Source organism: Scophthalmus maximus, chromosome 10, assembly GCF_022379125.1.
Source record: "Scophthalmus maximus strain ysfricsl-2021 chromosome 10, ASM2237912v1, whole genome shotgun sequence".
Classification (NCBI taxonomy): Eukaryota; Metazoa; Chordata; class Actinopteri; order Pleuronectiformes; family Scophthalmidae; genus Scophthalmus; species Scophthalmus maximus.
The window spans coordinates 8016343-8034957 of record NC_061524.1 but is presented as its reverse complement, the minus strand read 5'-3'; the positions used below and the strand labels follow the sequence as shown (position 1 = coordinate 8034957).

The 18615-nt window shown below is 44.3% G+C and overlaps 1 protein-coding gene across 2 annotated transcripts in view; it reads right to left on the bottom strand.

Moving 5' to 3' along the window:
- LOC118283723 (inositol polyphosphate-5-phosphatase A) overlaps positions 1-18615 on the bottom strand; it is a 123196-nt gene that overhangs the window by 2488 nt on the left and 102093 nt on the right. For both annotated transcript variants that reach the window (XM_035606009.2, XM_035606008.2), the window contains exons 12-14: positions 13488-13561; positions 4136-4247; positions 582-650 (exon numbers count right to left, since the gene is read on the bottom strand). In XM_035606009.2, coding sequence (XP_035461902.1) covers positions 582-650; positions 4136-4247; positions 13488-13561 — 255 coding nt within the window. The remainder of the gene's footprint in view (positions 1-581; positions 651-4135; positions 4248-13487; positions 13562-18615) is intronic.

Here is an 18615-nt window from a genome sequence, read left to right as displayed (position 1 = left end):
CTGCGAGGTGACGGCCGCTGCAGTACAAGTCAGTGTGCTCGGGTTACCTCGCACACACACACTACTGCCCACATCGCACTAAGTGATGATGAAAGACCTGACTTAAGGCGCCTCTCTTCCAGCACAGGGCCTTCCGTCTGACAGCGCAGAGACTGAAGCAACAGTGTTAAACACTTTATATACAGTCAGCTTTACACACACACACACACACACACACACACACACACACACACACACACACACACACACACACACACACACACACACACACACACACACACACACTCTCTTGTACAATGACCTCTCTCCTTCATTTTAAAGCTTCTTCCTGGAAATAAGGGCTTATTGTTGAGCAGCGTTATTCCAGAAATGTGTAGAAATGCTAGTGGGTGAAATGCACTCACAAGTCATGAAAACGTCTGGACTTCAGTGCATGTCTGAAAGCAGCTTATGTACAATACGTAGTTGATTCACCAAATGTGTTGACACGTATATCTGCCTCGTTTTTGCTCCACGATCAGGATCACAATCAACAGTTCATTCACAACAGCACAATCACACAAAGTGAGGATGTGTGTTACCTTGTGGTCCCCCATGCAGACATTGGGCCCAATGTTGTCATAGACTATAGACTTCTCTTCGTTTTCAGGCTGTGGAGACACAAAACAAAACACAAAAATATTTTTGTGATGAAAAAATGTGATGAACAATTGTCGAACTCATCGTGTGAAGGGACGAGTACACACAGGGTGCACAGTCAGCAGCACCCTGTGTGTGTGTTTACACTGTACAGTCATTACATGCTTGTATCAGGTTTTATGACACATTCATGGAAGAGCAAACAATGTACCAGCTTCATTAAACACAATTAAACACAGGATTAGGTTTCCTTAACCTTTCTAAATAAGAGTGGGCCCCAATATGTCTTTGAGGTGGCAACTGTTTTGGAGTTGTTACATTGGTTAATCTGGTAGTAACAAAAGTTTATTGTGTCACCAGTTCAATCAATATTCACTTTGTAACTTTAGATATATAATCAGGGGAACACAGCTACTGTTAAGTAGCTTAGACATTATTGTATACCTAATTCATTATAGATTAAGCCAATTTACAGGCACATCAAAAAAAAATCAATCACTGACTAAAGGAAGGTCAGAAACATATTTGTTATATATATTTTTTTCATTATCACAAATGTAATGTAAAATATGAATTGATTTAGTTGAATTCCTTCAATGAATCACTGCTACAGAGTGAACGCACCTTTAGAAACTCTGCAGAGATATTTTTACTTTGAAACTAACGTGCAGCGCAGCGGAGAGAAATGGGAAGCAGCGGTGAATTACAAAGTGGACATTTGCCTCTCGAACCAAATACACTCCCACTGCCATCTAAGTGCCCATGTGAGAGAATCGTGTTTCAATATCACTGTCTTTGCACAAAGAAGCCGTTACCCACTCACACATGAATCTGCAGACTGGAGTATAAATCACACTTGTCTGGTCGAACTAAAGACTTTTTAAACAGCCGCCCCAACCCCCATGTACGCGCGCGCACACACACACACACACACACACACTGGCTGGTGGGTGGGTGCTACCAGTTGTGTCTCGGTGATCTGCACTGGCGCTTCAGACGAAAGAGACAGAGAGCCTGAGAATGAACCATAAAGCAGAATCCAAATTAACTTCAGACCAATCCTGCAGCGGAGCAGGGTCAGCACACTGTGCGCCTCCACCTCACTACCTCTTTCTAGCGGGCCACGCACTGCCACCTCGCTATTTGTCTGGCAGCCGGCCCCCCGAGCTCCCGCCTCCCACAGCCCCAGATACATTCATCAAACACACACTTGATAATTTACAAAGGCAGCATAAAATTGTGGATTTTTCGGGCTGCATAATCTTTAGACAGATAAACAAATTACCCGGGGCCCACCGGCGGAGAGGGAGCGCTCGCTCGGATAAACATTCATTACTGGCCCTCCCGGAGCTGGTGCCGCGCCGCACGGCCAGCAGGCAACCTTTGGCGTGTTAGGGCTCGGCAAGCAGAAAATAACATGATGGCGAGTTAACCGACCGTGCCATGATAGATGACGCCTCACGCTGGGCTGTTTACGGGCCCATGTCTCAACAATCTGTAACGCTCAGAGCCAGAGAGTGTGTGCTCAGTGAATCATCAGCCAATCTGCGAACACACTAACTGTTCCACTCTGTTCCTGCATTACAAGCAATTAGCCGGTGCTTAAGGGGAAGAAAAGCAAACAACAACCCAGCTGTGTATGTGTGCGCGTGTGTGTGTGTTTGAGAAAACACTTTTTTTCATAATTCTGACACACTCAATTGGTGAAAACAACCTGGGCGTAACGTTAAAAATGATTGACAGTGTGTTTTACACCTACGCTGTTGTAAGAATCTGCACTCGTTCACTGTTGTGTCTGAGTCGCTCTGCAGTTACACCGCCGAGACACTAGTTGGCAGGAGGGTTTCTATGCTACTGTGTTGAGTTTCAACATGTCCTTCAAACAAGTTTCAAACATGTTTTAGCCTGAAAGTGAAGTTTGAAGTATTGTAGTCTGGATGGGGAAAAAGAGCTGTTTGGAAACGATGGCGCAGTCACCCGCATTCGCTTCCTGATTGGTTCATATGAGTCAAGACTCGACTACCAGCGGTGAAGGCAATACGTTATAAATACTTATTTTTACGTACTAGCTCCACCTCGTCATCAGTCCAAGACAACAAAAAAAATCCCTTTTCTTACTTTTCACCACTGTTGTCTCTCGTACATGGTAAGACTAAATGTGATGCTACCTAACGGACCAATTACAGTGGTTGCGTTCTGCATTGTATAGCTACATTTCTGGGCAGGCGCTCGGCATCAGGGTACGTGACTACGTCGCAACGAGGGTGTCACTTCTCTACAGGAGTATAAGCAGGGCTGTACTGTGATACAGTGTTCAGTGTTATTGTTCTAGAGACTGCAGAGACCTTGTGACGTTTCAGTCAGTAAAGAAGAAAGGTCAGGAAGGAATTTCTCATCTGTGGCAGACAAAAGAAAGACAAACTTCCTGAGCAGCCCCCCTGCGGAGGCATGCTACTGTACAATACACACTGCTGCTTTGTTTTTACACACATTAACAGATGAAAGACTGTGTGTTCCAGCACCGGAAACCCTCAAAAGTCAAAGCTGAGCTTACTGCTTTTTGGTTGTCACAGCACTTCATCGATATCACTAGCACTTTGAGATTGCTTTTAGCAATGAAAAGTGCTCTATAAATAAAATGTATTATTATTATTATTTTTATATCAAGAGGTTAGGTTGGGGAAACCTTTGCAAAGCTGCATGGTGGATCTCTTTTCACACTGGACCAAAAAACAACAACTTTTGTCTTCAGTGGGAAAAGGTGATATCAGCCTTAATTCCTTGGTCAAATGACTCTGCAGTCGTCAGTGGTATTTATCAGCAGCAGCTCTGAACTGCAGAGATGGAAACATGACATACGAATGGATGGACTCATTTTAGCATCTTTTCTGACTCCTTTCAGAGGCAACAAAGGACTTTTGCATCCATCTGTAACTTCTGTGACTCGTTGCCATCTCAGACACAAAGTACATCTGTCTCCAGTCAGTCAGTGCATTTAAAAAACCCTAATATATAATTTAGGTGTAAAAATTAAAAAAAATTGAGTAGCCCAAAAGACTAAATAATCATGAGTGAACAGACTGAAGCACAGGCTGTAGGCGGAGGTGGCAGATCGGTTACAGTTTACAATGCTGCGATGGATTAAGAAGCCGAGCGGGTTCCTGCAGGGTTCAACTCTCGGAGGAAGGAAACAGATCTGTGGTTTTATGAACAAGATGGGTGCCCACTGGAACTCTATATGTCTGGAATATATACACTGTGTAAGTGGACCCATGGCTTAGCGCTGCGAATTAATATTCACAGACACCTCATCCTTCCATCTGTGAAGTGACCGAGGAGAGGAGGGTAATGTGGATCAAGGACGAAGGAGTTGTGGAAATAAAGAGTGCGGCATTAATAAAGACCCCTGTGTTTTAGTGGAGGGGGGAGTGAGGACGTGTGGGTCAAGAACAAAAACCCTGTGGATGTGGATACAAAGCGTCAGATTCAGGCTCACCTTTAAGACCAGGTCTCTGGCAGAAGGAGACATGAGGATTCGGTCGCACCAGGCGGGGCATCTGGTGTTCATGTACTGCTTCCCCTGACTGCTGTCTTCACTGTACGGATAACTGAAAAGACACAAATCAGAAAAATACAAATGACGCACGATAAACACCTAAGAACATCTCGTAATTTATGAGCGTTTAAATGCTATCCAGGTAATAAGGGACTTTATATTCTAGTACAGTGCCGCGCAAAAGGAACGAGACACTAAAGCAAAAGCCCACGAGGAGAGCAATAAATATGATGCATGCGAATCAACACGGCTGCAGAGGAGCAATAAATATGAGACGTCACGTCATCCGCCTTATCTCGGAGACGATGATCAAAATGTTTTCCAGAGAAAACAGGAGGTCCATTAGTATGACCAATCATCTGAGTAATCTCTTGAATCAACACACATGGATGGCTCAATCAAATGGGTCTTTCTCTGCCAACTGTACAGGTTGTGTGAGTGTGAGTGTGTGTTTGTGGTTGAGAGAGAGAGGGAAAATAAAAAAGAGGAGGGAATGAGAGAGCTTTAGGCGGAGTGGGCCAGAGGGAGATCCAGTTGCCCATATGTATAGCTCCATCCCTACACGGTCATCAAAAACAGATTAGGTGCCGCGGCAAATGGCCAAGAGAGAGATTATGTCTTGGAACAGCAGGGAACAATCGTATGATTTAAGCGGCGGCAGGGCTGGAGTCGAGCGGGGAGCCATTGAGCTGATACAGATTTACATTGTTGAGAATTCAATTTGCCCCTTCGACTCATCAAAGTGCTTCAGATTTACACGCCACCAATCCAATTTGTTTGTCGGCGCTCATCAGGATGTAAGACTGGGCTTACACACTGTAGTACCAATCCAATTTGCTCCTCCAGTGCCACGCGTGCAAACCGTAGCATAGCACAAAGTGCCTCCTCTTTGGGAATGGTGATATCCTAATGATAAAATAAACACACACACACACACACACACACGCTAGGCCTTCGATTCATCACACTTACCAAGCTCTGATGGCTTTACTGGACTTTGTGCAAAGGCAGACTGTGTTTAGTAAGCATTTAGCTGTGGTTGCTTTATATGTACTGTATGTTTGCATTCAAATGACTTTACGTGTCTGATACTACGGCTGCAGCTGCAACCACCACTACAAGTTCTAGTGGTAATATGAGTACAGAACATCATTTCAACCAAAACTCTTGACTAATACACATGGACTAAATGCAGAGGGACAGTTAGCAGTTGGTTGTATGTACAGTGTGATTCTAAAAGCACAAGAATGCTGGCTGATTTTAATGTTTCATCTGAGCAGAAGATTTAGAAACTGTCAGGCCACCATTAGAGTGCTTTTACTTCTGAACTTTTAATATGTGATAGCGATTGCAAATTTCTTGGACTTCACTCTTTTTTCTTTTACATTCTTAAAGGCTGAACATATTTGGCAGAAAAACAGCGAACAAGTAGGTGCTCTACTCGGGTGCCACCCCTCGCCTGCATGTTCCTGCTGTTATGAACTCTGGATTCTGGACATTTTCTGGAGTCTAAGATTACTTATTGGTGAATGTTTCCAGTGCTATTTTGTGCATATCTAGACCAATTCTGGCTATTTCTCTTTTATTTCCAACTATGTCAATGAGTAGAGTACAATGAAATCGGTCAGACTGATCATTTTACAAATTCACTCACACGAGCAGAGATATGTGCTGTCAGGGGGATCGTTTCTGTAAATAATGAACATACAGTATCTGTCAGTAAGTTTATGGCAACTTATGTGGTAATGGGGTTAAGCCTGGGGCACGCACGCACGCGCACGCGCACACACACACACACACACACACACACACACACACACACACACACACACACACACACACACACACACACACACACACACACACACACACACACACACACACACACACACACACACACACACACACACACACACACACACACACACACACACACACACAGGGAGAGAGCCCCCTACCAGGTGTACAAACAGACCTGCTGAGAGCTACTTAGAGAAGTTCCCTGCCTCCAATTAGCATTAATAGCACTTAAACCATGGGGGAAATGCATGGGGTTTTTAGTATGCTAATCAAAGTGATCCCGGGATAAAAGAGAATGAAGAAGAGCATGAAGAATAGGATGAGTGACGCGGAGATAGACAGGGAGGCAGAGGAGAGGGGATAAAGACGGATCAGACAGAAAGAGGCAAAGTGAGGGTGAAAGAGAGCAAAGTCTTCAAAGGGCCTGTGGAGCTGCTCGACTTCCGGGTGGCCTGAATGCTCCCGCTTCCTGAGGGACGGTGCCTGGCCTCAAACAGCCTGTGAACAATCCTGCTATCAGGAACTCTGTTATAGCTTTATTGACTAACAAGCCGGGGTCATTTTGGTGTTAAAGAGATTGAGAGAAAATCAAGTTTCCCCCCTCACCTCCTTCAAACAATGAACTCCCGGCTGATAGCAAACTTCCCGAAGCACTTCAGCGACAAAACGCTGTTATCGTTCCGTCATTTTTGATGACAGCCGGCCATTGTGGAAGCTGATTAAAAATACCTCACAGTGGCCATTAAAGGGCCATTCCGTGTCCCAGTGTGTGCAGGTATAAGTTGTTCCCCTTTCTGTTTTACCGCACCCTCCATTGGCTCCAATAGAGATAACAAGTCTTAATGCAACAGCAAACAGTCGAACGGCGCACTGGGGCCAAAATGATAAATGTGTCTGATTAACGAGCTCACAAACCTATCGGCGAAGGTAAACGGTCCGAGAGGGCGTGTGGGCTGGAGGCCGTCAGCTCATATCAGACACTTATTGCCTGCAGCAAGACTAATTACACTAATTAATGGGCCAGGCTGATAACTCCCAACAATTGTGTTCCTGTGTGGGAGGGGGAGCAGCACTTCAACGTATCCACACATAGTGAGAACACGCAAACAGCCTAAGAGAGATGTACAATAAAAAGGAGAGAGCAAAAATGATGAGAAAACGCTGAGGACCAGATGTGACAGTGTGAATAGAGAGTCTGTTCTTTAAATAAAGGTTCTTTGTCTTTAAGGAAGAATAATTTGATGACAGTCACACAATAACAGGTCAAATGGCTGAACTACTGCCTGACTGGGATGTTTTTGAACCAATATGTTCTCACTTCTCAATTCATGCACCGGAGCAAAATATTTCCCAGATTTCAGATTTCCACTGCTTTATGACATGTGCATAGATTTGTTGAGACGCAAACAATTTTGAACACTAACTTCCATGGCGGAAAAAATACAGATTTGTTGTCAACCTAAAAATCTAAGGGAAAACCACTTCATCTTTTTGTAGAATTAAAGATCGTATGTCTAAACTCGAAGGTTGACTAATATATATATTTTCATTATTTGATTATATTATTTAGTAATTAATCAAGCATTCTGCCAAGTCCAATCTTTTGAAACACGGTTGCATCATTGAGAATAAAAGTGGGACACGGCATCTGTCTCTTGAGTGTGAGATAAGTTCAAAAGTAACAGCTAAAAAAAAGATGCTGCTTTTAAAGAAATTCTACATCAAAAAACAAAAACATCTTTACAGTACATAATAAGCTGATAATCTACAAAAGTTCACAAGTGATGAAAAAACATAAAATGACACTCCTTAGGCTAACTGAAACATTTATCTTGCCGTGAGTTTTACAGCTACCACCTCTCGCGTGAAGCTGAGGCAAGAATACTGTTTTCCTGCACGTTCTTCCGTTCTTTTGTGCTGCTGACCACATCTCAGATGATACGTGTGTGTGTGTGTGTGTTTACAGTCACATATTGAGACCCTCCATCACCCATCGAGAGCTCATTCATTCATGCTTGGTTTAGGGTTTAATGTTTGACTTGGCTGCTGACACATTACTCACATGCTTTCCGGCCGATGTCAGCTTGTTTGTCTTGCAATAGTAGAAAAAAAAGAAGAAAAACTGGCGAGGTGAGCAAGGGCCCTACCTACAGTGTGTCACCGACACCCAGCCTCACCCAAGCCGAGGGAGAGGCTGCCGTGGCATACGTTACTCTACTTTACAAGCTACTGTCTCTACACACCCAAACAATGAACGATAAAAAGATAAAATATGCTGGTAGCCCAGACTACCTACCAACATCACTAAGAAAAAACAAATTATTATCATCATTGATAAAAAAAACAGTCTGACAGCGCTATGAACACAAGTGTACACATAGCAGTCCCTGGTCTCTTCTCGTTCCCCTTCTCCCCATTTCTCTCCTATCAACCCAGCAACAGGACGTCCACCCACCCAGAGTCCGGTTCTGTCGGATGTCTCTTTGTGTTGCCAAGTGCTTGCTCATGTTTTGTTTCTCTCCATATTGTTGTAAGCTCTTGAACTTACTCTGCAAAGTGCCTTGAGTAAATGTCTGTTATGATTTGACCCTACATAAGTACAATTAATATAATTGAATTGATCTGAATTCATTGCTCCAGGCCCGACTTTCTTGTCCCACGTGCGCCTTTCTCCCGATCAGAAGCCATTACTTTGCTCTACATGGACACAAATGGGGCTATTCACTTGCTCAGTATTTAATGAGGGCAATATAAACTTGGAAAATACAGAAAGGGCTGGAAGCTGCAGATAAGAGTCATAGCATCAGCGACATCAAGGGTCAAGGGAGTGGCCAGCGCTGGGCTGGCATCGGCTAAAAAGTCAGAAATTGTGGGGTTTCGAACGACTCACTGCCTCTACAGCTATGTTTGTTTGCCGTTGTCAGGGGAGGCTTGGCAAAACACACACACACACACACACACACACACACACACACACACACACACACACACACACACACACACACACACACACACACACACACACACACACACACACACACACACACACACACACACACACACACACACACACTCGAAAAAGATCAGCCAAACGCTATCAATAAAGCTGGATGTTTGCTTCAGTTTGTCGAGCTGGGAGGCTCGCAGGCACAACATTGGCATAGTGCAGTACAAACAGAGCGAAATGCCATCAATAGCTCATGGCTCACAGCCTGCTGGGGGCTCAGCTATGACATGCTCTGCCTTTAGCTGCTCTAAATGAAGACGAGCAGACACAGATGGCGTCCATTCAATTCTCCCCGTGTGCGAGTGTTTCAAGCAAAAGCCTCCCACTCAGTGGCATCATCTCAGACAAGAGGCAATGACACATGACAGCGGACAATCTCCGGCTATTATCGCCACAATGGCCCCTCATCATTTTCACTGGCTCTCTAGTAGTTAGAATGATGGATGCGCTGATGGTTGTAAAACAATGTTCCCTGTTCAGTAGATCAGCCTGTAATACTCGGCCGAGTGGCAGCGCTGAGCCGACACGAGCCGCACACTTACAGTCGCTCGGCCGCAGCGCTGTGGCCAAACACCGTCGTTAAACAACCTCCTTATAGCACGGTTGTTCATAGTGCAGGGAACAAGAAGCCTCCTTCATATAGGATGCAAACAGTTGGGCTATAGGAGGAATGTATTGGCAGTGAAATACACGTGGTGAGAGGGTGACATCATTCGTACAGGCCTTCAGAGGCCAGGCGTGTTGTGGTAAGAGTGTTGTTCGCAGGACAACAACAGTCACTGTGTGCAGGAGAGCCATCTGTGTGAGCACTTCCTATGAGCTAAAACGAGTCTCGAGAAAATCCTCCACTGCTCTGATAATTCACTCATGCTCTTATTAGCAGTTATTGAGGACTTGGCAGGAAGCCATTTGTGTCACCAAAACGTCCTCTCATTTGAGGGGCAAAGTCATTCTGCCCTTCATTGCCATTCATGAACCTGTGACTGTTGTGGAGTTTCCCAACCTGCACTTTAAAAAAATGTGAGCTCACATGCCGACGCTGAACCAAATAGCCAAGACAAAACTGTTTATGTTTCTGCCTCCACTAGTTTCACCTCTTTGACCTCTGGGCCACACTCTGGTCCCTTGCGTCTTTCCAAAGTCTAGACTTGACAAACACATTGGACTGGAGCCATCCTGTTAGGTCTAACACATTCCCTTCGTTCTACATGTGCTCGGCCAAGCAATGGAATACATGGAAAAAACACCAGAAGATGCTTTCACACAGGAAAAGCAGCAAAATTTGCATTCTCACGTACAGCCCCTCCAGAAAGGTTTAAGGAAAATGTTCAGACTGACTGAAAGCAGATGAAGATACAAATATTTCCAGTCTGCTTGCCATTTCCCAAACTTTACACTTTTAGGTTGCTGGCAGCCGAACGTTTAAAAAAAAGAATCCAGGGTAGGTCTACTTCTCTTTCATTACATTACATTAATTTCCATCCATCTTTCCAGATGATAAATGTCTTTGTATACATGTAGCTGCAAGAGCCTGCATGGAGTAAGTAAGTAGGTAACAGTAGCTGATGAAGGATGGGAGCTGCCACTTTTTCATCGCTGGCCAAGAAGAAACCCTAATTTCCACATTTTTCGCTCTTACAAAGCACCACATCTAAACGTCTGTGAACATGCATAAATAGCTGTAATGCTTCTAGTAACACAAGCTGTATCTCACTAGTACTCTCTCCACCTCTTTCACAAACACAGACACTGGGACAGCAGCCATCTTTTACTCTCCTCCTCCTCCTCCTTCTGCTCCCAACTTTTTCCTCCCACCATCGCTGCACAACTTCCACACCATGTCGCTGCCATGAAATCACTCATGGTTTGTCCATTGATGGAGTTGTACCGCCACACTTATGTCACTCAAAATCTCCGTCAAAGCCCATTCGCAGTAACCATGTTACGGGCAGAATACATTCTTCCACTGCTCCCTCATTGTCCACTGCATTTCCTCCTGAAGCCGGGGTCCCGATTCAATTTTTGCATCGATCTCACGCAAAAAAAGGCCAAAGAAATCAGATCAGGGGAGTACTAAAAGCTTTCCCCTAAATCAATCAAAATGCATGAATAAGTTACTGGTGCCTTAGTATGTTTTAGAGCATATTACCTTTATTATGCCATTTCAAATATGAAATAAAAAGAACCATAATGTATAGTAAAACTTACCATAATTTTCATTCAAATGGCCGCGCTGTGGCCTACGCAAAGATAATGACATAATGGCCGGTTGGAGTCTCGTACATTACGCCTGATGGAGAAACTGTGTCCAAATAAATGATTGGTTTCAGATTAATAGACTCGACTATTCTCTGGCAGAACACTGGCTATGAAAACCACACACGGGCTCCTGTGTACGACTGCATGTGCGTTGCATAAGTCGTACGGCGGCTGATCAGTGCGCGGCGGCCGACTGGCTCCAGGTCCGACTGTGACGAGGCCCGGGCAAATTCCTCACCCCAGTGCCCAAGTACTTAGACTTGTCACGGCCAACTTTGACAGACGAATTCTTGAAAGTAAAGAGATGTGCATTTCGCGACTTGGGAGTGTCTGCAGCAATGTCAGGAGGAAGAATTCAAGTGTATGTATGTATAGGGACAGAGATGTATGACTGTTCAATCCAAAAGATTGGAGATGAGCTGCTGCTCAGGGAGGAATCCGCTGTAGTTACCAAAAGATATGAAGCTAGAGATACAATTTTCTGAACCGCGACTGCTGCCACATATGTTATATGTCCATCGGTCAATTTGTTATCCACCTGACAGCACGTCTCATTTTGGGACAACTTCCTACCCGGCGCTGGACAACAGACAGAATTAACTTGCAGATTAAATGTTTGTGACCACTATTGATTTATAGATTTGGACAAAAGTGAGCCGTGTGCGTGCATGAGTGTGTGTGCATGCGTGCGTGTGTCAGCGAGGGTGTGTTCTGATGGCCTGCATTAAAAAGAGTAATAACCTCACAGATGGTGAGGGGCTGGTCCGGTGCAGGCTATGTGACGGAGAACAATCCTTGAGGCTTGATTGCTCAAGGAGCACAAGGCAGACCTGACAGGGGGAGGGGTACAAGTATATATGTGTGTGTGTGAGAAGTAGGAGGAGGGGGTTGTTTAAGTTTAACTAGGCCACTGCTACCCATTACAAGGCTGACAATCAGGCGTGTTCCCCACACAAGAGTAGATCAAATCAAATTTCATATGCTGCTCCCCGGGTTCCATCTATTTGATTCATCATCACCTCAAGTATGTGGAAATCATTTGCATTCTTCCATTGCAGCACATTCATTTCTCCCTGTGGAGAGATGATTCAGTATTATATGGATAGGTGCAAAAGTCAGCCAGTGTAAAAGGACAATAAATCCACCTGTCACTTATGCAAAGTGATGTAAATGGGGTCCCTGATTAAGACACAGAGTCATTTAAAAAACAGGGACTGGAAGAACCTTGACACACACTCACTCTCTCTCTCTCTCTCACACACACACACACACACACATTTTGATAGCGCTGTGTATTTCAAGCCTCACTCTCGCTGACACACACACACACTCACACTCTAAAATCCCCCACCGCCCTACGCCTGCCACTAGAGCAGTTTATCAAGTAATTATTGTTTGATTACAGCGTTTCATTATCTGCACTGATTGAGTCACAACCGACGGCAAAGGTCAAGCACCATTAACGCGCTGCTCCCGAAACATATTTCCACGCCGGCCGCGTGTTTGCCCTCCCACTCCTCTGAAAGGGCTAATTGCAAATGCATTTGTTTGAGGAAGAGGAGAGGAGACCACCCGCTCCAATTTCCCCCAAGTCCCACTGAGACGGAATACCAATGGCACTCAGAGCCAACGCACGCCGACAAACACAACACACACACACACAACACACACACACACACACACAACACACAACACACACACACACACACACACACACACACACACACACACACACACACACACACACAGATACACATGGGAGCAGTTTGGGACCAAATCCAATCGCGGTTAACAACTGATTCCCATCAAGCACAGATCTAAACAGCTCTCATGGAACCATTTTGGACAAAAGAGGGGGGTTGACCGGCTCCTTTTGATCTTACATATTAATAATAACTCTTCATGGCCAAGGTCTGGTGAGCATAATCACTGCCTTTACCAACATGTGCACTATGGGTGGACTCTTAATGCACAAGGTTTGCTCAACTCATGTCATTGCCTCACTGTCAAGCGAAAACCATACATCTTAAAATTCAGTAAAATTCAAATTCAAATTTGGTTTCTGATAAACTGCAAGATTATGTGTGCTTTAATGATTGATAAAAAAAAAATTTTCTTAGCTCATTGAATTTAACAAATACATGGTTTACACAGGAAAGAGATGATTTGTTATTATTTCTGTTGTGTTATAGGTGTTAGTCTTTTGAACAACTACAGTTGTCCTACCTGGGTGGGAATGAAATCTCCAGTTCATGCAGGCGATCCTTGTACACCGACAGCTCTTTGTCAAACTCTAAAAGCTATAGAAAGAAAAAAAAGGAGAGAGAAAAGTTTAAATTATTAGCATTTAAAAAAACAAACATTTTTGATCACAGAAACTGAGCCTGAATAGTCATACAGGTACAGACACACACATTCCTCTCTAAAAAAGGGTTCGGACAAACAGTTTTCCACCGCAGACCTCTGAGAAGTTTTTGTGATTAGGACTGTTGTCCAAAATTGTCTTCAGAAAAAAGGGAGATTTTTCCCATTGTACAGAGACGTACCAAGACAATTCAAGGACATTGTCAAGCCTCTTTCTGACTCATGACACTTTCATTTGATTTGTCTCCTTTCAACTGAAACCAGGAGTCAATAAGTTGTAAATAAGAATAAGCCCAAAAAGAATCAATGAGGATATTTGTCCTTATTGAGCCACATCCATACGCCCAACATTGACAGCAGTTATGTGTGTGTGTGTGTGTGTGTGTCTGTGTGTGTGTGTTCCCATAGCCCTGTCCTACCGGGGGTCTAATCTCTCCACACCAACAGAGCATCCACACATCTTCATCAATCATGTCTCCTCACCCAGCTGTACTCTCTCACTAGAGTGTACACACATACTTCCCCCAATTTCCCCCCTTTCACAAAAGCCATAAATCATTAGTGAGAAGTGCAATTAGCGGCTCCTTGTACACATTAATTATCTGGGAGATGAACAGGTAGCGCGGGCACCTGCATGACTGCCTCACTGAGAGACTGACAGTGACGTTTCCCAGCAACCCCGGCGGACCTTGCGGTAGCCCCACCCTTCCCTCGCAGACAGGAAGCCATCAGGATGGAGGCGAGGCATGTTCGGTTAGTGGTAAATTGGGCTATTGTGCATGTTTCAGACAGCGGGCTACAATTATGGCCTGATGAAGATCTCATCCTAGAGTAAGGCAGTCTGACGTTAATGACATTACATTGGTGTATTACATGCAGCGATATGTTGACGGATACATGATGAAATATCTGCACATGGGTAAGATGGGACACAGCAGAGGCATGGGAGGAGGGAGGTGGATGTCACATGAGTATTATTATATCAGCAGAAGGTAACTACAGTCTTCCATCTACACTGACATATTTATGTTGTGCATGTGTGACCATCTACACGTTGTTTGTCTCCACATGACTGTTGAGTACACGTGCAAATCAGCCAAAGTCGAGTGTGTGCTTTTGCAGCGACGCTGTGTTTGTGTGCGTGCGTGTGTGTGTGATTATGTGTCAGTGGTGTAGAACAGTGGCCATTACTTGCAGGCAGAGGGGGCCTCCCAGACGGAGTCTCAGTGGTTCAGGAGGGCAGATGTGCGGCATTCATCAAACTCACACTGCTGGGGTCACAGGAGAGACTCACACACTGTGGATGAGGGATGGCAGAGCAGGGGATGCAACCCCACGCTCCACTGTACACCCCATCTCACCATCCACCCACTGGTTCCTTCCTCTAGTGTGTGTGTGTGTGCGTTGCAGTCTGACTGATTGTGAATTTTTGAGGCTGGTATCAATATTGATAATTGTGAGCTTTAAAAAAAGTAAAATCTGATAATTCATTGTGCAGCTGTTTTTATACATAAATATAGAACCTTTTTTAAAACCCCCATATTATGCTGTGCCTGTCAAGCTATCTTAGTTCAGGCATAATACATGTGCAATCTACAATAATGTCTGAAATCTTCATCTTCCTTTAAAAGAAAAAACATGGATCCCCGATTTCACTCCGGGGCAGAGAAAAGCAGCTTCTCATTTCTAGCCGCAGACTATTGATTTTGTCAGCTGCGACAAGCAGAATATATCAGCTGCACCTTGCTAGACAATTTCGCTACAAACAGAAGCTTCACGAGTAGATTGAAATTGCCGTCTCTGACGTGACTTTTTGATAAATTAATCTGACTACAGCGCTCACAATCTAAATACGTCGTCCTCCAGCAGTGATCGACACACCGGTGTCGACAATGTTGTTATCTAACATCATGTTTCATCTCCGTGGTCTCCCAGGTCTTAACAGACATCGGCGTAATTATTGTCAGACGGTTATCGCTTGTCCACTTCATATTTGCAGTTGTCCGAGCTGTGGAGCTCACAGGTAATGGAACGTCAGCTGGAGAGTCATTTGTTCCCTGAGTTTGTCCTTCAGGCACTGTCTCTTCCAGCAGGCCTGGTGCAGGATTGAAAAGGGAACTTGCAGTGTGTTTACCCAGGAGGAGGCACAGACCTAAAGACCAAAGTCTGTAGACAAGTGCCTCCTTTTTGCAATAAAACCAAAGATTACAGTGCATGAAAGACTGTAATGTGATGTTCGCCTGTAGAATGTTAAGATGTGCTCTGTACCTCTTTTTTGTAGATACAGTATACAGTAAATCCTGCTCAGAGTTGATAAATAGCCTTATATCTGCATATATGCACCACTACACTTGAGGAGGAAATACTACACAACAGATGTGATCGTCAAATTAAAAAAAAGTAATCTGTAATCAGTGGAGAGGTTTTGTAATTAATCAACAATTTAAACATTGGCCAATAGTATTTTTTAATTAAACAAATACAATATATAAATACATTTTTAATGAATTGTTGCCGCAATGTGTAAAGGCAGGGAAAAGTTGCAAGTAACTTATCTCTTGTTGCTTTTCTTGTTTAATAACTACTTTTTGTGTTGACATTGCTTGTTACTTACCAACTACAACTGATACAGACATTTTGTAGTAAATTGATATCAGCCTTTATATTGGTCCATTATCTGTGTGTGTGTGTGTGTGTGTGTGTGTATGTGTGTGTGTGTGTGTGTGTGTGTGTGTGTGAGTGTGAGTAAACGTTTATATAGCAATGCATGCTACAATCTATAACTGACAAATTTCTGTATGTACCCATGTGCTTTACCTCAAACAAACAGAATCACAACTGTGGTACATAGTACATAGATACACCTCAGATTATAAGTGTGTGACCGCTTGAACAGCAGGGGGATGAGCAACATATGGCTGTGTGTGTATCTACCGAGTGTGTGTAGCTTAGGTGAATTTTGAGTAATTCATTCAGGTGAATGGAAAACCCTGCAGCCACAAATTTCACACTACATTTCATCCCGGGTCAATTAAGCATAATGCCCTGCTGCTCTGGTAGGTCGGTGGTAAAAAACAAACAAAAAAACAGCTCATATTTGTCCGAGGCCTCGTGACTCTATAGAGCCGGGAGACGGCAGAAACGACCTTGGATGTCATTGGAGGAAGCGGTGCGAGATGATTCTGCTCCGGCAATATCGCAGAGGGAGAGAGATGAAGAAGTGTCTGGGTAAAAACGACCCTGTCATGGCCTCAAATTTCTGACTCTGCTTGGATGATCAGCACGCTCTTAAATCAGAGTGGCAGTGATAGTTTAGCGGCAGGAAGTTGAGGGAGGTAAAAAAAAGAAAGAAAGAGGGGACATGAGGTCTTTGGCCCCTAACTGTCCCTCTTAGTGTGCTGGCCCGATTGTCCACCACCTGTAATTGTGCTTTGATTTACGCATTGTCAAATATCTCCTGTGACAACACCTGCTGCCAATAAAACCCATCAATAAATGTAGAGGTGAGAGGTCATTTAATTTGATTTTTACACCTCACACTTGGGCTTTCATTGCAGGGGCCATATTTTTCCTTCTTTTTTATGGGATCTTCATTATTTTGTGTGGAAAAGCGATAAACTGTCACTGACAGCGGGAGGGTGGCTGATTGGTACTGGGAGGGTTTAAGCCCAAACAACACGACACTGAACTCTTATTTTCATGTCTGTAAAACATGGGGGGGGGGGTGGGGGGGGGGGGGGGGGGGGGGGGGGGGGGGGGGGGGGGGGGGATTAAATTATTTGAGAATGACGGGGAAAACTAGGAAAGATTTGTCCGCATGTGGACAGACTTTTTTCAGCTGAGACGCATCGTTAGACGATGGAAATATCAATGGGAATATCTACTAAACAAAGCGAGGCAATGGCAGCGGTGCAGAACGCTCACTGTACATGTGTGCTGTTCTGATAAGGGCTAAGTAAGCAGTCGATACTTACGAGCTACAGTAAAAACCATACACCCAGTGCAGCATTAGTTTATCTAGACCTACTGTAAATCTTTTAAGGTCAGATTTCATTTAGCAGGACTTCTGTATTACTTACACTTAAGTTCTTTGATGGGTAAAATCTGAAAGAACTTTGGACTTGAAGCAGCATTTGTTCTCTCTTTCTTTTTTCAATGTCCCTTTCAAGTTTAAAAACGGTCTCTGGGCTTGAGTAATGCTGAGTACGACGCTGCCGGCATCACAAAGAGAGGCAGGCGAGACAGAAAGGTTCATCACTTACTACAGCTAGTACACAAACACACCCTCCTCCTACCCCCCCCCCCCCCCCCCCCCCCCCCCCCCATCTGCCGACACTACGCTGATAAAATTATAATAAAGAGATACTGAAACGAAATCAATGGGGACGGCCCAGTGGGTGTGTGAGGAAAGAAACCGTGCAGATCCACAGATGCACAGTACACATTCGCGCAAACACACACACGCAAACACACAACCGCGCTGCTCCCATCTCTCCAGCAGAGCGAGGCCCCGCAGTGCCCCTTGACGCCACGAGAGCCCGGAAAATTTAATCTTCCCAAATACTCATCAGGGCTCTCCATCGTCCCGCCTTGACAGCGCTGGGGATAATTAATTATACAATTTCGTTGGGAATATCGACTAAACAAACCTATTAATCATAGCAAAAGTCAATAGGCATGGACACATTCAATCATGTCCTGGCCAATGATTACTCCTCTCAAAATACAATAATTATTTTCAAGAGCTGCCTCGAATTAAATTTCTGTCAAGCTGGTACAAGTCTTACAGTTGATGAAGGATGCAATGGATTTTTCTCCCCCCCTTCCCCAGTGGAGGAGTGTGAGGAGGAACATTTATCCTTTTGGAAAGGTAGTTTGTTTTATAAGGATCATAACATGGTGTGTTTAACTAGACCATGACCATCAGATTATCTCTGATGCCCCCATTATGTCGTCCATCTTGTCAGGCTTGGTGGGGATCAGGAGAGGG